This window comes from Batrachochytrium dendrobatidis (genome assembly GCF_000203795.2).
Source record: "Batrachochytrium dendrobatidis JAM81 unplaced genomic scaffold BATDEscaffold_3, whole genome shotgun sequence".
NCBI lineage: Eukaryota > Fungi > Chytridiomycota > Chytridiomycetes > Rhizophydiales > Batrachochytrium > Batrachochytrium dendrobatidis.
This window is the reverse complement of record NW_006281101.1, coordinates 859704-882878: the sequence shown is the minus strand read 5'-3', so window position 1 is coordinate 882878 and position 23175 is coordinate 859704. Positions and strand designations below refer to the sequence as shown.

Genomic DNA, 23175 nt, shown 5'->3' with positions numbered 1-23175 from the left:
GTTGTAAATATACGTATACCACCAAGTGGATTAAATACAAGCAAAGGTTTAGACTAACCATCCGTTCTATCAAGATGCAACACTTCAGGGCAGGCATTGTTAGTCTTGACTAGAGACACTCTTGCTGCTGAATGTATAGTTTATTCCCAAATGTCGTCATAATCCAATGTGGTGTTGGATTCAGACTCATCATCTTCACTGCGTTCTTGGTCGCTGTCTTGGAACGAGACTTGAACAATTCCATTTGCAAACACAAATCCAACAAAGAATCCCACTGCTGCCACAATTGAAGCACCTTTCCAAAACGCTTGGACTCGTTGTTCTTTCAACTTTTTGCTATCGTGTGAAACCATCTTGTTTTGGAATCCATTCCAGTAGAAGCAAAAGTACGGCTCGGGGTCACGCACAAAGTTGAAAATCATATTTGTCAAGGATGGACGAACCAGCAACGACGGAGTCAGCGGTGTTGCAAAAACTTCTTGCTTGAAGCGAGCACAGTATGCAATCAAGTTGGGAAACTCAAAGGTAAGAATTGAAAAGAGTTTTGGCACTGCTAGTGACGGATAAGCATGAAGTGCAAGATGCCCGTATGCAATAGCGTCCAGTGTTGATGGACTATTGGGTAAAGGAATAATTGTAATGAATGCACTTTTCTCATCATTCTACTTGCCGAATATGCCATTTCATCAAAACAGAATTACCTGTCGCCGTAAAAGTATTTCTTATCGCCCAATTTGATGGAAAGTGCTCGATATGACTCACGAGCAACCACATAGATCTATAATTGATTTCAACATGCCACAAAATGATCAATACTTTAAATTTCAACTCATGAATGAATCTACTAAAAACCGTAAGCGAAAAGCCACACCTCGGGAACCATTTCTCCATCGATACAAATCATGCGATATCCCTGCAGTCTGATCTTTGTTTTTTCTTTGAGTTGGCTAGGAATGCTGTACCTTCCAAAAAACGACAGATTTTCAAAAAGTGTTGGATGTGTTGATTTCTTGTAGTTTTCGCTTTCAATCCACCAAGTGTACAACTGGTATAAAATAGTGTGATTAGTAAACGCAAGTGATGGCATTCATTCTTGGACGTGTCCAACACTTACCAATGCATCATATAGCCTGGATTCAATAAGTGAAATAAATCTATAAACATGTTTATAATGAATCGTCAGTGTCCAAGTATCGATTTCTTGAGTAACTGTAACTAGAATGCAAGTATTTCGAGATGGACTCACGCTTGCGATTCAGCTTTGTCTTTTGGTGAAAGTTGGCTATTCATATCTAGTCCCTATGTCATCAAAAAGTCGAATGCGTCAATAGATTGATCAACTACAACACACTGAAGATAGTATGAAGAGCATGCTCACTTTGGATTGGAGTGTACTGATGATGCTATAAGTTCCTGCAACTAGTTCAACTCCGGCACGAAGCACTGGCAATTCACCTAGCCAAACAAGTCATTGAAATCAGTGACAAATCTGTCAGTGTTTAGATTCAGCATTACACAGTAAGCCAGTGTCATGGCAGCAGCAGTCTCTATCAAATGATGGATTGACTCAACACTCATCACAATATTGCTACCATTTGGAGAGATTCCAGGAGTATTGCATTCATGAATGGACCAGTCAGCACCAACAAGGTTCAAATATGCAGCAATGGACAAACAGAACGGATCGAATGTAGGCAAGTCTAGACCAGCACTCCAAGCAAATAGCTCGTATTCAGGCATACTGTTTCCTGATTACCAAACTGCAAATTCAGGCTTGATTAAAAATGTAATTTTTGTATTTATGAATGCCAATCTTGATTGACACTCATTCCCTGCTAACATGCTTTACTAATTTAGTCTTAAACAAGCCTGTTGTATCTTATAGTCAGTGAGCTACGAAATATGACCGACTCTTTATAATCCGCAACATGGCAAGGCTGGTATTGACAAAAATATACGCTAGATCAGAGCAACACAACCAAAAATGCCAAAATAGCCATAATATACCCCAATACAATAAATCTGAATTTACTAGTAAAACTTGAATAGTATTCATAAACTCGTGTTGAAAGAGGTTTTGGTAGGTGACACAGTGGAAAGAAATGACAGCAAGTAAAGTAACGGGTGATTAGATAAATCAGAAGCAAGTACCAAAACAAATACTCATTTCTCTATGGCTGGACTTTATCACTGTTTTCCATTTTGATCGCCCTCGGAAACAGTTCCGTACTTGACAATAAACTTTTCAAACTCGGGTTTAGGATATTCGGGAACAGAACCGTCGTTCCACGGACCAAGATCGACAAAAGCACATCCTTCAGGACATTGACACGTTCCACCCATATAGCCAGGAATGCAATCTGCATCTATTGTTTCAAGTAGGGCGGATTTGTAAGAGCTTCCCAAAATACTAATCTTTTTGACCGTCACTTCATCTAGCATAGGCTTCACTAGGTTCCAGACAGCTGTAAAAAGCATTGGCGCATTGATGATATACATCTTGCCAAGCATCTCGGGATAGTAATTCTGGGCAATTCCAGATACTTCACGAACAAGAGAATAAACGGTGGGAAAGGTCGAGACAGCAACACCCTGTAGATCTAAAATAGTACAGCTTTGCTCAATATAGCGACCATATTTTTCGGAGCATGCTTTGAGTCGGTAATGCACGAGCTTTTCATATTCATAAACATGATTTTTAAGCATGCGCTGATCTGTGGTGACGGAAAAAAGTTTCTTGACATCTAAAACACCTAATCTTTCAATATAGATAGGACGTCCTAGCTTGTCGGTCTTGTGGTAGAATCGTGGGTAATATTTCCTAGCCATAGGATATTCGGGAAAGTCAAAATCCTCCAAAATCTGTATATAAAGGTCATAATGAAAACATCAGATCAGCAATGTATCAAACCAAGCAACGCTACACCAGATCGCAAAGCCTAGTGTACCTACAGTGTTCACACCAAATTCCTTTCTCCAGTTCTCGCAATCGATCCACATTTTTTTTGCAGCTGGAACTTGAAACTTTCTAGCACGCATAAAACGCAGCAAAGTGTGGTCATCATGCTTTTCAGCATTGTAAAATCCTTCCTGTCCCAGCTCATGTTTAAAAACAAAGAAATTAGCCTCTTCCTCTTTTGTAAGATGGCCCATCCTTCCATTTAGATTCTCCTCGGACATATTTCAGTGGTGGCTTAATGTATGGAGAAATTGATGTCGTTGAGATTTTAGCTATTATTATCCACTCGGAAGATGCAAGAGACTACAATTGACAGGACCAATACAAAAGAACAAAACAGCATGCGCCAGTTAGTTATTAGCCATGTGTATCAACAAGCAAGAACTGGAAACAGATGGTCGCATTTTAGTAAGCCAACGAAGCCAGCAAGATTTTGGGAATGCTTCTAGACTAACATTGTGTCGACAAAGCCAATGGCTTACAGGACATGTTATCGCGCACATCATTCCGTGGTAATAGTAATGGGCCAGAATCTAAGATAAATGAAGACTGGAATGCACCCACTACCCGAGTGATCATACTATGATATTATAGTTGCACTTAATTCGTAGTGACTGATGTACAGACATACAGACATGAGTACAAGACAGGATAGTGTGCTTCAAGAAAGTACTGCTGTTTGATAAAAGGAAACTCGAAACAGTTGTAACAAGATAGTCCATTCACAATACCCCTGTGATCAAATGATGACAAATGGCAGTCCTTTCCCCTTGCAAGGACAGCACACATGTATTCAGCAATTGAAGAGCAAGATGGCAGTCTCATTGCCATACACTAGCAGACTGCAGCATCGAATGCAGTGGGGAAAGCGCATCTTCCATAAGCCCCTCAAGGCTATTCGTTGTGCAGCCAGTGTAGCTGTCGACCCATACAGATCCATTGCTAGCTGGTGAATACAGACAACTGGGCAAGGAATAGAGCAAGTCTTACCCACAACTATACTAGAAACAGATACTGCGACTGGATGACGAGACTGTAGCAATGATAACAGTAGTTGTAGGAAGGGAAAAGCAAATACCACAAAGTGCGTGGATGTGACCATGACACAAGCCATTGCTTGCAACTGCGATCGCTATTCTCCGGTCATTATTTCTTTATTCTACAGTATCGAGATGATGAAGCACCGATCGCACGTTTGCAGAGGCAAACTCTGTCAATCTCATATCTGCTTCTCCGGTTCCTTCCGGATTATGAGTTTCCATCAACTTTCTCAATACATTCATCAGTCTCGGACTGCTTCTCATCCGGTTTCGATACTCGCTTGATCGTGATAGTTTTTGCATCAATGCACTTGCATTCTCCATTGCCACCACATAGTCAATACCCTCAACACTCTCTGCCAACGCATCCAGCATGTCTGGCTGACTACACTGCATAAAAAACTTGTCTTGTAAAGCTCCGCTTGCTGCTGACATTAAAAATAAAATCTCGGATGATAGAAACGCTAGGCGTGGCTGCATGGCAAAGTTGCTCAATATGAACATGACTGTCTGTGTGCCATTGCTCTCTACAAATGCTGCTTTGCATCCCTGTGAAATCATGCATTTGTTAGTGTGTAGATTGCAATGTATTAGACTGGAATGCTTGAAACAACTTACAGGGTTATTCAACAACTCGGATAATAATCCATCCAGCATGACTTCCAATACATCCGCTTGTGATACTCCAGATAGCACAATCAAATAAGTGAGAACTCTAGCTTTCTCTTCTCTGAAGCTCATAAATGATGCGGGCGGTCCAGCCATCTCTACAAACGATTGATACACTAACGAAGTCACAGTATGCTTCTATATAGTCAATATCAGCTGGTTATTAGCATCATGACATGTTCCAAGCAAAAGATGGGCGTATTCTTGGGCTATACCAGCCACGAATCTCAATACATGAGTGTATTCTGATGCAAAGAATAAACCGAGTATTACCTGGGCACGTAGACATGTTGGACGACGCAGAAACCTAAGCACAAATTCTAAATATAAATTGATAACCTGCATCACTATGCCTCGTTGATCCCAATCTGCATCCTTGTTTTCTGCTTTATCTACTTTAAACTGGAAAATAGAACCATCAACAATAGCAAATGAAGACGTGATTGCTTCAAAATACATAGCGTCGGGAATATCCGCATCTGTCAAAGCATCTACTGAACGAATGTCATGTAACGAAACCAGTTTGAGCAGAACTTGTACCAATAAAGCTATCCCTCCAAGAGGCAGCTCTTCATTCAGCACCGCGTGTCTCGGTCCATTCATCTGCGTTTGAGAAAGACTCGATGGTGTACTCCCTTGAATAGATTGTGTTTGTTCAAAAGATCCTGTTTGTGCTGAAAAATACCAGATGCATCAACAAAAACTCGACAAACTATTAACAGCCCATGCATGTATTACAAAACGCAAGCCACATACTTTCCACAGATACTTTTATAGGCTGGCGCATGATTATTTTTTGCATTTGCTGCAACATATCTGTTTCAAGTAGTAAGCCATCTTTAACGTTTTTGTTTTTTGTCGTTTTAGATGACATCGACATGTTACTTTGAGCACAAGCCAGTGTTTTTTTCAGACGCTCAACACGATCTTTGGACTAAATAATTACACATGCATGGGTAAATCCATGCCAATAAACTATAAAGCAGTAGAATTTCAAAGCCAAGCCTGAAAATACAATTACTTGTTTTAAAATCACTGTTTGGTGCTCTAAACGTTGTTCAGCATCGTTCTTTTCCAACAAAAGCTGCTTGTTCTAAAAAAGAGAGTTTAGTCTTGGTACTCATGGATTGCAAGTACCCAGTGTGTTCCAATGTTTTAAACAACTATTGCATATTTGGCAAGTACCTGATCACGCAACAATCGGTTTGCAGTCACCATGTCGCGCAATGATGTCTGGAGACGTTTGTTTTCTTTGTTGGATTGTTCAAGCATATCGCCATACTGCTTAACAATACTTTTTGCATTCTAAAAAATGATTTCCAAGCATTATCGTTTATCTACAAAATTCAAAAGCAACGCTGCGGTATAAAAATATTAAAAGTACACATACCTGCTGAATAGCATCATTTTGAGACGCAATGCGCTGCTCTACCAACGTCTGTACTTCTTTCTCAATACGGTTTTCTTGAATACGCATTTGCTTGTCTCTGGCTACAAAGGCCAATTCGCGATTTGTCAAATCAAGCTCTTTAGACTTCCAGTTTAGTTCTTGCGATTTTATATATAATTCACGCTCAGTGACCTTTGCAATTCTCTTCTGAAAATTGTAATAAACATTTTGCTGGTGAGTTCATTGACTACTACACAATCGATTTACAATCGACTTACATGCAACTCTTTGGTGAGACTGGACAACTCGGCATGTACTTTTGTTAATACTTGTTTTTGAGTACAAATAGCAGCGGACTCGTTACTAAATAATCACAAACATGTCATACAAAATCAAAGTTGGATTTTTTGAATGTAAAATTAACAGTCTCTAGTATAGATTCTTTACAAAAAATGACGCCTACCTTGTTGCTGATCCCATGAATTTCTACATATATGGTATCAACAGTATCAAATAAGTTGAACATGTACAGATAATATGCACGATAAGCATCATTTTCAATTCTATTTATATGTTGAATCTGACAAGCTGCTTGAAAACATACTCACACTTGGTTGTTCACCCAAATTATCGTGACAAAATGGTTTGCTTGCAGTTCCTTGTAGCTCTGTATTACAATATGTGGATATACCAGCTGGTGAATCCGGCATGTCTTGCGAGAGTTCTGCAAGTGACATTATCGAGGTCTGATCCAATCCAAATCGCGTTTCTTTCTAATAACGAGTCAGCCCAAAACAATAGAGTTAAGCTAGTCTATTAAAGTTACACAGCAAACCATAAAATCAATCAGTGATATATTACCCTAATGCTTGATTTAAGTGGTGATTGTGCCATAGACCTGGATGGAAATAAATCCGGCAATGCACTAGCTTCTTGATGTTGTGGCAAGTGTTGCTGATTTAAAAGTTCAAGCGTACGAAATAGCTGTGCTAGTTCTGGTGCAGATCCAGAATCATACGCTGGCTGTATAGATGTTGCTTTTATCTCTATAGGAATGGATGAATGGGCTACAGTTGAGAGTATAGGTAGTTCTAACTGTGGCTTAGTATCTTTAAACTGCGAGTCTGATTTTGGCATAATATGTTCCTTGGCTTCATTTTCAAACACTTGATCTGGCCGAAGGTAAGTAAACCGGCAGTTATTGAAAGTAAGTGGCTGTGGTTGAGATTGCAAATCATTAGTCCGTGTAAGGGAATCAATAGCAGCTATAAAATATTTCGACTCAGTTTAAATAAAGTATATCGAGTAATAAATCTAGCATTGGTCCCGACAGACAAATACCTTGTGGATGAACATGATCAAGATATGCTGATGCATCACATGGTTTTGATTCGATAGGACTTGGGCTTGCATCGATATCTTCCCAAAGTAAATCATCACTATGCTGTTTGTGATGTAGATGTTGTGGACTCTTGCTAGATATACGAGTTCTATTTCTTCCTCGAATAGGCGACCGACTACCATGGCTTTTGCCATTGCTCATCTTATGCTCATCATTTGCATGATTTGTCGATTGATGACCAGATTCATTTAATTTTGGTTGTGTACTGGAATCACATCCTTTTGTTGGAATCTGCTCTTCCTGGCACTGTTTGATATGGTCTAGCTGATGCTTTTCACAGAGATGATGAGTATGATTCACAGAAACATTATGCTTCTGCCGAGTGCTGTCACGATGAGTGTTTTTGTGTAGTTTGCGAGCAGATTGAGGAAGGTCTGGCAGCGCAGATAAAAGCTCAGCCGGTAGCTTCCTCCAGTCCAGTACCACTGAGCCCTATCAAAAGAAATAGGCATATATCAATGAAGCAAGTATAAAGTCATTAAAGTCTGGATGGCTAGAAGATACAACTGCAAGGACGAATCTATATACCCACATTGACAATACGCTCAGAGCGACTCAAGGCTTCATAAACGGACGAATCACTGAGTTCAGATCCAGTATCAGACTGCATCATGGATTAGATTTTATGTATTGTCGAATAGTTTATGTCAAACCCAAAAAAAGTTTCCGTTATTTGAATAATAGTCCAGTTAACGCTCTCATTGAAGAAATTGATTTTAATCTATTTCTAAAGTATACGGCGTATATACTACTAAATATCTGCTATAATACAAATAGGAATACCAGAAAGCTTTATTTAGTTTATCCTTGTGATAATCTCCACGACTCGGAATCAGCAGCTTTGTTGCTGGTATTCACAGCCATACTAACAATCCCATCATCTTGCAACTTTTCCAAATGATGCCGAATAGTCGCTTTTGCAGCAGGAATGATTGTGTCCGGATATCCTGCATATATTTTCGTAGCAAGACTATCCAGTGTCCAAGATGAGACTGTATCTCGATCTGATTGCATCAAAGCCAAGATTTGCTTCTCACGCTCCAATCTATGGTTGATGTATTCAACGATTTTATCCACCCCATTATTCATAATGCAAGGACCATGTCCAGGATATATACGCTGTGGAGAAAACTGCTGCAGGGATTTCAGTGATGCAATCAGCTGGGACAGGTTTTCAAAAACGGCCGATCCTTGACCTAAAACACAATCACCAGTAAATAGAGCGGCATCTTCTACAATCAAAAAAGAAACATGGTCGTCGGTATGGCCTGGTGTGTAGATTGCCTCCAGTGTTGCTCCTTCGGTTTTGTAAATCTGCCCGTTTTGAATATGTTGAAAGCTGGAGGTATTCGAGGTATCACGATTGGTAAGTCGTTTTGATATCTCGAGCGTGGACGGATTTTGTTTTAGCGCGGATACCACCGTTTGAACCTGTGAAATGCCTCCTATATGATCTAAACCAGCACGCCTATTAGTTGGATTTATTATAGAAACGTTTGGATTGGCGATTATTGGTAGTAGTCATTACCATGGTGGCGATGTGTACAGAGAATATGAGATATGCTGGTCACTCCTGCTGCCTGTAGAGTATTCAGTAACAGCTGCTGATATCCGCTTACTCCTTCTCCAGTATCTGTTGTATTATACAGAGTTAATAAAGTTGATGCATATTACAACCGTATTCACGTAAAATGAAACACTAAATAAGAACTGGACACATGCTTAATCACTTCAGTTGCAGTACATCATTGACACTTGTTCAGTCTCCAATTCTCCTGTCATCCAAACCAAACACTAGGTGATTGGCATACATAGTTGCAATCTTGTTCTCTTGAACTAGAACGTATCCGATATTAGGATACAGGAGTTGTATTGGCAACATAAATTCAACATCTGGATTGCAATGGATGGATCTAGTTTCAAACATGTCGATCGTACAATGTATGGTTATGCCAAAGAATATCAATTGAGCAAGCATGGCAATCAATTTGTAGTATGAAAGCCAGCGAATATTTAACCATTGCATATTCCAAAACAATCACTGCAAGATAGTGTTTCATTTACATGAATACGACCAACTCATTGAATCTATTTGTAATGCAGATTGTAGCTTATCTCACCTAGCAAGATCCGTCGTGAGCCAGTTCCAATGATATATGTATTGGTTCTATGATAATAGTAAAAATCAGTTACATAAAGCCTTTCGAATAGGCACTGTATGTAGTACTTGCCCTTGCAGTGTAAACTGTCCCGGATTCTGACCCAACACAGCTACAAAAAAACACAAGTATAAGCTCACAATCCTGACAGGTTCCAATGACCAAGTTGGCCGTATACCTATCACTCTTTCTGACAGCTTTTGTACAGCTGGAAATGCAATTGACTCCATTGCTGTAACAGACATACCGAGTTTGCGGTTAGCGACAATGGAAATAAAAAAGTAAAACAAGTTTCAGCAACCATCAGCATCATGTGTTTGAGTATTACAAATCCATTCAGCCAAACTTTTGGGCCTTTGATGTTCTTGTGCAAGTGTTGGTAGACTGTTGATTTGAACGGCTGGAACATCGATCGTGCTTCCTGTACCGTACAACAAACTGTTGATACGGTCTGTTTGGTGATGATCTGCTTACCCTTTTGATTCAATATGGAGTTGCATCTCCTCATTTGGTTTAGCGGCAACTGCTTGCCAAGTTCGCCAAGCTTGGTACTGATCTTGTTTTGACACGAGCTTTAGCTTTCCATTCTAGTCTGCACTAGTCAAACAATCATGTAGTTTTACAAACAGGACTCGCGTTGTTGAATACTGTTGCTGCCTACTTGATGCTATCTGAATGACTTTGAAATATGATGAATGTCGAGTTTTCAATGTATCCAAAATAAATATTTCCCTCACTCTCATTGTCGATGGTTGTAAAGTGCGGCAAATGAAAAAACTATTAAAGAAATGTCAAACAAGCTTACTGACAATGCGGTCGATAAAAATCACAAGCCTAATGGTATATTGAGCAAGGATTTTGCAAATGTGCGGCTGATCAATATGGCAATTTGAGATTGGCAAGTCGTTGTATATAGAAACCACATCAACTAAACAGATGGACTTGGAATGGAACAGCAATTCACTAGTGATTTTGGGAAATTATAAAAATATTAATCGTGACTTTAAACCCATGCAAGTCCTTATTGCACCCATTTTCCATGCTGATGATCTCCAACTAGTCAAAAATCCGCTTTCCAATGTAATTGCCATTACAATATGGCTGGAGTTTCTTAAAATCGAGTGCACAGCAAAGTATTGAATTAGTATTACAAGCATTGGCGCAGTAACATTAGCTGTACTCGAGCCGTATTCATGTAAATGGAATTTATTTTCAGCAACTGCTTTGAAATAAATGATGATAAACTCTCGCTGCGCTTTTCTACTACAACTTGACCGCACTGCCTCTCAATTAACACCATCCGCTATATGATGCTCGCACAATCAGACTAGTTTTGAACTGGCTGTCTCTTTCCTCTTTTGCATAGCCAAACTCATACATTACAGTTCAGATATTGGGCTTGATGCTGTCAACCCAGCCCACTTTACTGTATCTTAAATCTCGAATACATTCGCGTTCTAATTCAAACCAAAGATCACCTCTAAAACGGTTGTTTTCATGTTGATCACCATGAGAAGAGCCAGTGAAATTGAAAGAGTTCATATGGTACGACGTTATCCGGTATATTTGGCGTGAATTGGGCCAATCATGTCATGAGACTGGCTGTCTTGTATATCGACACCCTTATTTAGGCTCTGTATTGGTGAATATGGCTGTAAAAACTGGCTCTTGTTATCAGGGCGGAATAAATATTTTGTTCTGCTTGATTCTTTTTATCCTCACACTTGTCTATCTTGAACATTTTATCCATCGATTGGATATAACTGGGCCATTGCGGACCTACGTCAATATTTATTAACATTCCATTCAAGTCCTACTCGCATAATGCTGCTATACCAACCAGATTTGCAAGTAAAGAAGCTTGGCAATCGATACCCATCTGTCCCAGTCTCATTTAATTTACAAAAAGAATCTTTTGCTGCAACTGATAGCGGGTATTCAGAGATAATGCCTTTAAAAGTAGGTCTTGGCCAGCCTCGATCGTTCTTGACAGAAAACTCGGTCCAGGCAGTCTCGTGCTCATTCAATCATCAATTAGATTGTATTGCTGCAGAACTTGCTAGTCGACATCTCCGATCAGAGCAGGCTGATCAACGGCGTGTTGCGTCCAAAAGAGCATCACCTACACTGCTGACTAAAGTACTGTTGCGAAATTTTAGCTTTAATGCTCACAATACATCTTTAAAAATAAACGGCAGTAAAGATGACTTTGGTTCATTACTTCAGATCCCGCATCTAGACCCTAATGCACCTTCAGTTCCTCAAGAAATCAAAATACAGGCTGTCAGTCGAAGGCAACGTATCATGTCTCATCGCATTGGTTGTTCTCGTGTAGATCCCACTGTATCTGCGAATACGCTTAAAGTGATGGCATTTACGTACCAGACTCCTCAAGGACTGTTTAATGCGATGGACTGACGATATTGGATTGGGTTCATATGCACGTAGTTTTATTCAACCAGCATGCTAGTCTCAATGCTCATCTACTTGTTCTATTCCGATCGTCACTCTGGTGGTGTATGGAATAGACATACTCGCTAGCTCAACCAAGCCAGCACATATTTGCGTATTTAATATTCTATTTTTAATCTATTTTATTGTTCTTTGGTTTCTTAGATGGATAATGTCAACATTTTGCCAAATAAACTTATAAGAAATGATTTCAGTTTGTAGTAAAATTACAGAGTAAAAAAGTTTCCCATTAGTCAACCCTCTGCAAGTCCTCACCTGCTGATAGACCCCATTCAGACCGATCGTATTCAAACTTTTTTCTTTTTTATTTCTATAACAAATCCATCAGCATGACTCCTGCATCAACCTCGACTGTTGAGGGGAAGCCGGCTACTCCAATATGCCCTACCAAGTCAAAGAATGTTTCCACTACAAAAAAAAATCATTCAAAGGACATCTGCGAGCCCAGTGTTGCTGCTTCATCTGCTGTCGATCGTTCTTCCGAGGCGACTTCTTTGAATCCTGACTCCAATTCTACTGCTGAAGATGCTACTGTTCTTACTGCCGATGATGTTGAATCAACCGAAGCTCAGCAAGGTTTGTCTATGATATTGCCAATCCATGAAGCTGCTCAGATTGTATTTTATTACAACTTGCACTTTCTTTTTGTTTTGAATTCTGGTTTGGATGGGTGCTAGCTCAAAGCAACAAGCTATCCACTATTCAGTGTTTCTGCAATGATAAAACCTGCCACTTTATTGGATTAAATTATTAACTGCTTGCTATTCTTGTACCTTTGTATCATTTTTGCAATGGAATCTTTGATGTGTTGAAAAATTTGATGGCATTAAATCTCGAAGCCACTACCATTGAGCTTGTTTTCCCTAATGATCTTGGTAGCATTCAGATCATGGTAAGTGGCTTTTATTGTTTGAAAGGCAGTGGTCTTGCATTATATACTTGAATCAGCACTTGGACACCATGCACGCAATGATGTTGATCGTGTATTGTAATGTTACAAAACAACTGTACTCGATGCAATTCCAACTCAACATATATGTATGGTTTGGCATAGGCACTTCCAACTAGTACCATTCAAGACATTCGTCAAGTAGTGTATGAATCGCCAAAATCACAATTCTATACCTGCTTCTATATTGCTCATGAAGGAAATCGCCAAAACGAACTTTCTCAGCTCCAATCCATTGAAGGCTTTCCTGAGAAAAATCAGTTTTTTGTTGTTCAAGGTAGGTTTGATTCTCATAACTACTCTGCTCGAGTGTGAACCATGTACTTACGCTTTACCTTTGAAACAACTTCAAACACTGAATCAGATGTGTACAATGAAAGTGAAGTGCGTGTTCATATCAATCGACTTCGTGAAATACTGACTGCTTATCAACCCTCTCTGAACTTGTATGGCATTGACCAATCTGCATCGTTCCTATCAAGCATTGATCGCGACTCGATTATTGCGCGTGAAACGTTCGCACCCATTGGCAAGGCAAAAAAAGAAAATGAGGCTACTACTGACAATGAAGAAAAAACCATCACTGATGGTGAAAACAAGATTGCTGCTTCAGGTGAAATGGCAGAACCTGTTGAACCTGAAGGTGAAGCAGCTACTGAATCTACCCAACGCACACGTACTCAAGATCCCATGGAACTGAAAGATGTTACTGCTATTCTTGATGGTATCCTTTCATCAGAATCCTTGATCACCAACATTTCAGAATTTGTACCACCCCGATTCCATAGTAGTCCAGAACCCTGTTTGAAAAGCATTAATCTTTCATGCTGGAATCCACCTCCTCTATACCGTCGCATGGCTGGTGATCTGCTTTACCTGTCCATTGTCACTCTTGAGGGTACTGTTCTTGAAATCACATCGTCTGTGTCCGGCTTTTACATCAACGGGTGCACCGATACCACATTTGATCCTACACTCAACAAAAAATCGACCAAAGTGATGCACATGCTTCCCGACCTATTGTCAAAAGCTAGTGCTCAATTTGAACAGCAGTTTGGTAAACTTCAAGAGCAAATTACTGGACATCATCCATTTGAATACGTCCTCACCTCGCTTCCCTCTTATCCTTGGATTGTTCAGCCTCGAGTCCACAAAAATGATCCTGGTAGATCCATGGATATGGCGTTTGTTGCATCTGATGTGATTGATGCTATTTCTACCCATGACTGGAATGAAGAGCTTCAGTCTGCTCGCGATTTGAGCAAGGAAACTCCACAAGAGCGAATTACTCGCGATCAGGCTGTATTCAAAGCTCATTCCGACTTTGTCGATGCAGCTGTGCGAGGTGCTGTGAGCATTGTCAACAAGACTCTTTCATCAATTAATCCTCTTGAGGCAGATGCATCGCAGATGTATATTCATAACAATATCTTTTTTTCCGAGGGATACGACAACCGTGACCAGTTTGATCCCTATGGTGGCGAAGAAGCTGCTCACGTTGCTGCCAGCAAAGACATTGATGGTATTCGTTTGATCTCAAATATAGATGCTGAGGGTGTGTACACAATCGGCACAGCTGTCGTGGACTATATGGGTCGCCGTATTGTTTGCCAGTCGATTGTTCCCGGACTTCTTCATCGTGCTGCCAATCAGGAACCCACAGTACAGTATGGATCTATTGATAGTGGCAAGGAAATAGCAAGCAATTCCAAATTTGACGAGCTCATTGCCACTAAACTTGCCAAGAGTCTTCATCTTAAGAAGCACAAGGTGCTTGACGAAAAGAAAACATCGCATGATTTGTACACTTCTGTGGAGACCAAGGGTGTTTTTGGCACAGATTCTCGTAGCTATATGCTAGATCTGTTCCGTTTGACACCTGTCGATATTCAATTTTTGGAAACTGTAGATGCGGAAAGTGAAACCAACCCATATCCACATCGCATGACACTACTTCGACCTGAATTGATTGAAAGTTTCTATGAGCACAAGGTTCGCTTTGCCATCCAAGAGCATCAACAAGCAGTAGAAGAAGCTAAAAAATCCACCACTTCTACAAAAAAGGCTGCGCATGGCAAAAAGACCAAGACTTCAAAGGAAAGCCCAAAGGAAGATCCCCAGATTCCTTTCGAGTTTGATCTTTCTTTCAACATGGATGCATTTACCTGTGTCAAAACTGGTGATGCCAACGATGTAACGGACTCGAGCGAAATGTCCGTGCGCGAGGTATCTCTGTATGTGACTCGCCAAATCTCTCAACTTGTTCTTGATGTCGTCAACCATCCTAGCTCCATTCCTGCCGACAGCGATGGTCTCACCAAAATGCTTCATCGTCGAGGTATCAACATGAGATACCTTGGTAAATTGATTGATTCGTTGTTGCAAGTTACCGAACCGTCCATCAAGTTTATTCTTGATCTGTCCACTCAAGAGACTATTCTCCGTGCTTCCAAGCGTATTTTGCGTAACTACCTCAAGGATTTACCTCAATTTCTTGCAGGCTCGTGCATTTCCCATTTCCTAAACTGTTATTATGCCGATGATGATGCAACTGTTGTTCCCGAAAAGTTGGCATTGCACCATACTACAGAAGAATTAGCGTTCATGAACTTGACACCAGCCGGTCTGCATGCTGAAATTCGCAAGCAGGTTAGCCAGCGATTCCGCCACCAGCTGTCTGCCAATGATACTTTCTGGAAAACTCGACCCACTGCCTTTGTGCGCGCACTTGCTCTTGTAGTCGGTTTCCAACTTCAATCTACATCTGCTCCATTTAGCACTACCACAGCGGCTCTCTATAAACCATCTGATATTGCCAATGTCTATCCACTTGTCAAGCACGCACAACCCCGATCATCCTATGCCGAAGATGCGTTTGAGCATGGTCGCTACATGTTGCTGCAAAATCGCAAAGAGCTTGGCATTGAGCTTTTACGAGAATCACTTTCCATGTCTGAGCAAATCTATGGTCCTATTCATCCCAACGTATGCCGTATTTTTGGATCTCTTGCCATGATCCACTTTAATGACGATGATCTGGAGCGTGCACTTTATTTCCAGCAGCGTGCCATTGTTGTCTCTGAACGTATCAATGGTATAGATAGTGCCGAGACTATTCAACAATACATGAACTTGGCTTACTTTGAGTTTGTTGCTGGTCATTCAAAACTTGGACTTGAGTACATGAAGCATGCTGCTAGATACTGGTCAATCCTGTGTGATGGAAGCAAGCATCCTGACACGACATCTATCTATGTAAGTAGTATTTCAAATAAGTTGGATGGCATTGAAAAGAACGAATATTGAATAGCTACTAATAATTGATTATTTTATTCTTTTGCTTTGTTTTACTCAACATCAACAGTCCAATCTTGGATCTATGTTGCAGAGACTCGATCATCGTGAGCTTGCTGTGACTTATTTTGAACTTGCAGCCATGTCTTGTGTTGAGACGCACGGCGCTCAGCATCTGAACACTGCGCTTACATACGAAGCGCTTGCCAAGGGTCAATGCATGATTGATGAGTACCGCAAGGCTATTCAATCTGAACGAATTGCATTGGAGTTTTTCGAATCCAAACTGGGCAAAGAAGATGAACGTACTATTGAAGCCAGTAAATTTTTGAATTTACTCATGACTCGTGCTGTTAGTATTGCTCGACTTGAAAAGGAAGTTTCAGAAGCTATGAGCAAGGGAACATTTATCTCTAATGAATCTGAGCTTGTTGACACAACTGTGTCCCAACCATCCGACATTGCTCCTGTCTTGCCTGAATCTGAACCCGTTGACACAACTGTGCCCCAACCATCAAGCATTGCTCCTGCTTTGCCAGAATCTCCTGCTACACCTCCTAGCTCGACTACAGCTGGCAAAAAAGGCAAAGGAAAAGGAAAAGGCAAAAAAGGCGGGAAATAAATTCACAAAGTCTTTATTTTTACCAAGTAGAATAACTTGTGGATGATTGAATGAGAATGATATGAAAATCTAAAAGATTGTCAAAATAATGCACTACAGTATAAAACAGACTAAAAGTTCAAATTCGAGTTCCTTTATTTACCAACCTCAACTGGTGTGAGCACGTTGAATGTTAGTAACACCAAAGGTTCTCGAAAAGATATTTTTCACAGGAAAATTAGCCATCCTGTATAGATATAGCATAATCCAATGCCATGCAGTCTGAAGGGGGTGGTGAAGGTGATTGCATCATACACCGTGATGAAACAATCGATTCCAAAAATAGTGGGACAGATTCATTTGATGTCCCATTTCCATGCACTGATCCGTCATTGTCAATCAGCCTCATTTTCAAGCGCTGCTGCTCCATACCACAAAATGCCAAATTCACCCCAACGCTGGGTTTGAAGGACAACTGTCTTTTTTCAAGCCTAGAGTCATGTTCTGTCTGTGTGGTTTGCAATGCATCCATTTCCTGTGTTTTCCGATATGCCGTTTGATACCAATCGACAAATAGCCGCATACCAGCGCGAATATCGGTTGTAGGTTGATAACCAAGCTCGCGCTCCGATAGAGTCAAGTCTGCATAGGTACGAAAGACATCACCTAGTTGATCAGGCAATGAATGGATCACAGCCTTTTTTCCGACTGTTTCTTCAATGACATGAATAAAGTCATTCAGCGACACTGTTGCAGAATTTCCAAGATTGTATATGGCAGCTTTCTGGCTAGGTCTGTCAAGTGCGGCAAGGATGCCAGAGACAATATCGGTAATAAACGTGTAGTCGCGGCAAGATGTACCATCGCCAAACTTGTCAATGGGGATACCGCGAGAGATCTTGTCAACAAAAAGAAAGGGGGCCATATCTGGTCGACCTCTTGGACCCTATCGTAGATGGAATTATTTAGATTAGGTTTGTAAAGCAATGACTCGAATGAGATTGTGATACCGACTTACATAGACAGTAAAAAAGCGTAGTCCGGTTGTTGGCAATCCATACATGTGATTATATGTTGTTGCCATCAACTCGCATGTTTTTTTTGTGGCAGCATAGGGAGAAACAGGATAGTCTGTGCGGTCTGTTTCAGCAAAAGGTACTTTGGTGTTTTTTCCATACACAGAAGATGACGATGCATATACGAAATTTGAAATATTGTGTTGGCGAGAAAGCTCAAGTAGATTGACTGTAGCAGTTACATTGGCCTGAATATAAAGAAAGGGGTTCTATTTTCAAATGGTAGTTGGAATAAGCCTGTTAATAATTGCAATGGAATCATTGAACATGTGTTGATAAAAGCGGCTGGTAACAGAAATGGTCACCATCAGTACAAATCTCAAGCCACATGAAATCGTAGTTTGTAAACCACCATCTTAAGGATGTTAATACAGTGCAAAGAGCCGCCTACTCGACAGATGATAAAAATGCTTTTTGATTATAGCACTCCAAATGTAGGAAGGCGTGATTACATATGCTGGACCCATCCATAATCAAAGCACTAGTAGAGTTGAATGGCGAAACAGGAGGAATTAAAATGGAAGTTGTAAGAAATCATACTAACCCTGATCGACGGTCGTACTCCCGCCCTTGCGGCTAAATGGCAGACTATATCAATATGTTCAGCTTCGAATATGTTTGCCATGAACGATTCATCCTGGCATGAGCCTTGATAAAACTTGAATGCAGACTTGGAGCGAAGTGCAGCAGCACATAGGGCATCCAAGTTGTGTTGCTTCTGGTTAATGGAATAGTAATCATTAATTTCATCGACAACAATGACAGAATCGCCTCTTAAAAGTAGAGCCTCAGCCGTATGTGAGCCAATGAATCCAGCACCACCAGTGACAAGGTAGGTGGAAGGCATGATTTAAAATAGCAGGCGTTGTTGGAATAGAAAGTAGAAATGGATTGATATGTCGAACTAATAAAAATATCAATTTCAAGCAGCAACACGGATAAAACTTTACGGCCGTATTCACGCAAAATGAAACTATTTATCTTGACTGCCTCAATTTTGCTTTGGAATAAATAATGGTTGAATATTCGTTGTTTTTCTATTTGAAATCGATTACTTCAATAAACACTCGACTCATTCATCATTGGCATAGCCATACATTGTATAGTCAACAAATTTGAAGCCAGACTCGACTGTTTATGTCAACTTTGTTGTATCTTGAATCATATTCGCGCTCTAGTTCAAGAAATGTATCAGTTTAAGAACACAAATGCTGTCTCTATGTCAGAAACTAGAAGAAACCCAATCAACCAACAGTTCATATGACAAGACTATCCAGCAATACGAATCATTTCATGAGACTTGTATTTTAGCTTCCTTATTTAGTGATTCGTTTCACGTGGATACAGCAGTGGTATTTGCGCCAAGTCTGCTCGTCTACCAATCAAAAGACTACACGTGATTGATGGCGAGTTTTTGCGCACAGCTTCCGATGTTTCACAGCCGCTATTCGTGTAAAACACTATCTTGAGCAACTGTCATTTCTATCTCGGAATAAATGCGGCTAAATACTGCTTTGCTTTCTACTAGAAATTGGCTTTCAATTCTTCAGAATATGCCATCCATCATACAGTGCAGACTATGGTTTTGAACTAAATGATCTCTTTTTTGCAGTCATAGATTGTACAATCATCAGATTTGCTGCAATTCAGATACTGTGACTGCTTTTAAAACCACACTTTGTTGCATTTAAATCTAGTTTACAACAATAATCACTTGTCTGGAATACAACGATACATTGACATAATACTGTCCAGCAAATCATCATTCCATGAGACTGGCTTCAGTGTTTGGGTGGATGAATTTAAACTTGTTTGGCATGTTTAAATTATTTTGCTCTTGCAAGAATGCACAGTATCAAATATCAGTCACTTGGCAATGAAACATCGGAAATACGACAAGAGCAAGTCTACTATCATGTGTATCCCAATACCATCCCATTTACTTACAGCCTTCCAATACACATTTAATTCTCCAGGACACCATTTGATTTGGCAAAGTTGGGTCTCTATCTAGCAAAGCATTTACCTCCTAGCTTTGGACTTGTATTTCCTTTGACTGCAAGACAGTTCAAGTTTGGACAAAGCAATCCTACCTTTCTTGTAGCAGATGCTCATGGCCATTTGCTTGTGATTCGGAAAAAACCACCCGGCACGCTGATGTCTCAAACAGCTCATGCAGTAGAGCGAGAGTACTGGGTTTTGGACTCGCTTTACAAGCATCGAAGTTCTGATCAGACTACATGGGTTCCAGTCCCACAGGTGTATCTGCTTTGTCAAGATCATTCTGTTCTTGGAACACCTTTTTATGTAAGATGTACCACTTGGCACCAAGTGTATATCTGATGATTTAATCATGCATTTTATCCTAAACCAGGCCATGGAGTATCTAAATGGTCGCATATTTGAAAATATACTCATACCGTCAGTGATATCTGTAGAAAATAAGAAGAAATAGTTGAGTGAACTGGTATTGCAACTCTGAAAATTAGGATTGGATGACCATGATTTTGCTGATAATTGCCATCGTTTGATTAGCTTTTATTCTGCAATAGATACACTAGTTCGTTTGCATTGTATAGACTATCGCAAAGCTGGTCTGGAAGAGTATGGAAAATCTGGTGGGTACTATCAACGACAGCTAAAGCGGCTACATCAAGTCTCTCAAATCCAAGCAAATATCCAAGATAAAAATGGTTCCAATGTAGGAAAGCTTGTCCATCTTGATGATTCTCTTGCCTGGCTTCACAAAAATATTGTGGCAGACCAGATCACAATTGTGCATGGTGACTACAAGTTGGATAATTTGGTAAAGTCTTGTTATTATGCTACTTTCTGTACTAGGATATAAGATCTGACAACTTATGTTTAGGTATTTCATTTGGAAAAACCTCAAATCATTGGAATTTTAGATTGGGAACTGTAAGTATACCAGCAGCCAGTATGCATGTGGACTGTTGATGTTTTCTACAATCTAATACTCTGTACAGATCCACAATAGGACACCCACTTTCCGATCTTGCCAACTTTTTAATGCCGTGGTATTTTTCAAAACGCCAATCTGGCATGGCAAGTGGATTGTATGATGCTGTACGGCCTTTGTCGATTCCAGAAGCAAACGAACTTATCTACCACTACTGTAAACAAATCGGTCGGCCTTATCCCATACCAAATTGGAATTTTTGTGTTGCCTTTTCATTTTTTCGAGCAAGTAGCATGCCTAGTTGATTCAATTAGTGTTTCAGATCCCAATACAATTGTCTGTCAAACCCGAATCATTGCTAAACTATCAATTTGACGTATTTTAGCTGGCAGTGATTGCTCAGGGTATAGCAGCAAGAGTAAAACGCGGACAAGCCAGCTCGCACATTGCAAATAGTGTTGCCGCCATATTTCAAGACATGGCAGATCGTCTACATGGAATTACTACCAACTCGGTGTCTCTGGATGAGTCCCATTTTCCCTGTGCTGCCAAACTATAACTTTTTATCAAGCGTTTTCGTTTTTGCAAGTCCTGGAAATTTGAATGGCATGATTTACACATCAATAAAATTCATACTCGATATTTATTTTGTAGTGCTATTTTGATGCATTGAATGGCTAAAAATTGGCTTGGATTTAGCACTCTTAGTTTTGTATAGCTCTAAATGATATTTGTAGATATAGGGCTAGTATTTAAAGTAGACGAGCCAAACCTGTTTTTTCCATGCGTTTTTGTCACGATATTATCGCGTCTTGATCGACATTCAAGCATACTTGGCATAGCTTTAAAAACGGCTTTGTATGTAAGTATGCCAACACTAAAGAATGGATAAAAACGTATAAATGTTTCTCTGTATATAGTTTTTCATGACCTGTTTGGCAGCCAAGTCCTGTCGAGTTTACTTGAGTTTTAATATGATATATAGTTGTTCTAAACAAATCAAATACAATTATTTATTACCAATAGTATACTATTAAATTCAAGGTTTTTAAATGAAACTAGTCATATCAACAGTACACATTTTGATTCTTTATTTACGACGCAGTGCAGTAGGTTAGATAAGTTGGCCAACTCGCAATCCAGAAGCATACCAGCTGAAACCATGACAAGTTTAAACAGTGAAATTCTTCAAGTATAAAACTCCAGTATATATGGTATTGTGATTTAAAACCTATTCGTCACGGTGTGGGTCATCTACGGGGATACGACGACGAATACGGAACTGATAATTGGACTTGTGTTTGGATTCAAATTTAGGATTATCCCACATCTGTGAATCTGGGACTGTATCAATTTGAGCCATGATAGTGCTGGCACATGCAAAGATAACACAAGCAGCAGTGAGTAAAAATGAACGCATCCTATAAAGTTGACACGCCAGTACTATTCTAAAGTTGGAAAGAATAGGAAATAAATTGGTTTTCGCAATCATATTCGCATAAAATGCGATACATTTGTATTCATCTTACAGTGATTGTTTGGATATAAAATAACCAGATATTCGCTGCGTTTTCCTATTGAAAATAGACTGTTTCTTAATAGATATTCACAATTCTTTCAAACACAACGACCATTGCATAATGCATACACAATCAAATTATCACTTTCTCCACTTTTGATATAACCATACACTACACGATCACCAAAAAACCAACAAGCTAAAGAGTTCAAGACAGAATACTATCCAATAAACTGGATATTATTCCATTATATGTGGATACAGCGGTGATTTAGGCTAGAAAGTTAGTATAAGTTGGTTGGTAAACTAATAAAATTATAGCATCCAAACAAGGTAATAGTGCAATAGGTTTCTTCTTGGAGATTGAAATGGATTGGATAATAGGGCGACCAAGGCAGCAAGGGTTTCTGATCACATCGCACAGACTATTCAACCCCGCTTATCCAACATTCATATTCGATTCAATATCCATCCACCAAGTTTTAAAAACCGAGTCATTTGGAAACATGCCAAAAGTGACCACAACCGAGTCAAGTCCAGTATTGTTTTAGTAAACAATACTGATAGACATCACGACAAGAGTTGATAAATCAAGATAAAGGAGGCAGATTTCGTCATATCAGAAAAGACGACAAGATAGTATTACCATGGACTGAATATGGAAAGACCAAACTACCAAAGAGAGGTAGCGAGATCCAACACACTCCAGTAATACCCAAGGTACT

General features: G+C 39.9%; 9 protein-coding genes across 9 annotated transcripts; 3 read left to right on the top strand and 6 right to left on the bottom strand.

Moving 5' to 3' along the window:
- Positions 1 to 140: 140 nt before the first annotated feature.
- Positions 141 to 1740, bottom strand: BATDEDRAFT_23480 (uncharacterized protein; the record flags this gene model as incomplete). Its single annotated transcript, XM_006677231.1, has 7 exons — positions 141 to 615; positions 702 to 778; positions 872 to 1045; positions 1115 to 1154; positions 1247 to 1299; positions 1379 to 1455; positions 1593 to 1740. 7 exons carry the CDS (start codon positions 1738 to 1740, stop codon positions 141 to 143), a joined length of 1044 nt encoding a protein of 347 aa, XP_006677294.1.
- A 266-nt stretch (positions 1741 to 2006) lies between these two features.
- BATDEDRAFT_16052 (uncharacterized protein) lies at positions 2007 to 4017 on the bottom strand. The gene is made up of 3 exons (XM_006677117.1): positions 3950 to 4017; positions 2953 to 3262; positions 2007 to 2862 (listed from the first exon to the last, which is right to left on the bottom strand). The coding sequence occupies exons 2-3, from the start codon at positions 3178 to 3180 to the stop codon at positions 2188 to 2190; spliced, it is 903 nt and encodes a 300-aa protein (XP_006677180.1). The 5' UTR covers positions 3181 to 3262; positions 3950 to 4017; the 3' UTR covers positions 2007 to 2187.
- A 96-nt stretch (positions 4018 to 4113) lies between these two features.
- BATDEDRAFT_87264 (uncharacterized protein) lies at positions 4114 to 8070 on the bottom strand (the record flags this gene model as incomplete). Its single annotated transcript, XM_006677484.1, has 13 exons — positions 4114 to 4548; positions 4618 to 4806; positions 4942 to 5342; positions 5425 to 5602; positions 5690 to 5761; positions 5854 to 5973; positions 6059 to 6265; positions 6337 to 6421; positions 6522 to 6544; positions 6667 to 6831; positions 6920 to 7323; positions 7400 to 7892; positions 7993 to 8070. 13 exons carry the CDS (start codon positions 8068 to 8070, stop codon positions 4114 to 4116), a joined length of 2850 nt encoding a protein of 949 aa, XP_006677547.1.
- A 191-nt stretch (positions 8071 to 8261) lies between these two features.
- Positions 8262 to 9978, bottom strand: BATDEDRAFT_86882 (uncharacterized protein; the record flags this gene model as incomplete). The annotated part of the gene is made up of 5 exons (XM_006677483.1): positions 9798 to 9978; positions 9692 to 9731; positions 9581 to 9627; positions 8989 to 9093; positions 8262 to 8914 (listed from the first exon to the last, which is right to left on the bottom strand). The coding sequence occupies exons 1-5, from the start codon at positions 9862 to 9864 to the stop codon at positions 8262 to 8264; spliced, it is 912 nt and encodes a 303-aa protein (XP_006677546.1). The 5' UTR covers positions 9865 to 9978.
- A 652-nt stretch (positions 9979 to 10630) lies between these two features.
- Positions 10631 to 12037, top strand: BATDEDRAFT_23476 (uncharacterized protein; the record flags this gene model as incomplete). Its single annotated transcript, XM_006677230.1, has 2 exons — positions 10631 to 10752; positions 11431 to 12037. 2 exons carry the CDS (start codon positions 10631 to 10633, stop codon positions 12035 to 12037), a joined length of 729 nt encoding a protein of 242 aa, XP_006677293.1.
- A 1126-nt stretch (positions 12038 to 13163) lies between these two features.
- BATDEDRAFT_9925 (translation initiation factor 3 subunit CLU1) lies at positions 13164 to 16956 on the top strand (the record flags this gene model as incomplete). Its single annotated transcript, XM_006677055.1, has 4 exons — positions 13164 to 13317; positions 13405 to 13548; positions 13726 to 16295; positions 16405 to 16956. Coding segments are annotated over 4 exons (3420 nt in total), but the record flags the coding sequence as incomplete, so codon positions are not given.
- On the bottom strand, positions 16955 to 18943 carry BATDEDRAFT_36715 (uncharacterized protein). The gene is made up of 3 exons (XM_006677410.1): positions 18556 to 18943; positions 17954 to 18220; positions 16955 to 17881 (listed from the first exon to the last, which is right to left on the bottom strand). Exons 1-3 carry the CDS (start codon positions 18856 to 18858, stop codon positions 17174 to 17176), a joined length of 1278 nt encoding a protein of 425 aa, XP_006677473.1. The 5' UTR covers positions 18859 to 18943; the 3' UTR covers positions 16955 to 17173.
- An 837-nt stretch (positions 18944 to 19780) lies between these two features.
- On the top strand, positions 19781 to 21490 carry BATDEDRAFT_87119 (uncharacterized protein; the record flags this gene model as incomplete). The annotated part of the gene is made up of 7 exons (XM_006677586.1): positions 19781 to 19803; positions 19988 to 20318; positions 20386 to 20465; positions 20547 to 20817; positions 20881 to 20930; positions 20999 to 21098; positions 21317 to 21490. 7 exons carry the CDS (start codon positions 19781 to 19783, stop codon positions 21488 to 21490), a joined length of 1029 nt encoding a protein of 342 aa, XP_006677649.1.
- Positions 21491 to 22162: 672 nt separating this feature from the next.
- BATDEDRAFT_87263 (uncharacterized protein) lies at positions 22163 to 22351 on the bottom strand (the record flags this gene model as incomplete). Its single annotated transcript, XM_006677482.1, has 1 exon — positions 22163 to 22351. The coding sequence occupies one exon, from the start codon at positions 22349 to 22351 to the stop codon at positions 22163 to 22165; it is 189 nt and encodes a 62-aa protein (XP_006677545.1).
- Positions 22352 to 23175: the final 824 nt, after the last annotated feature.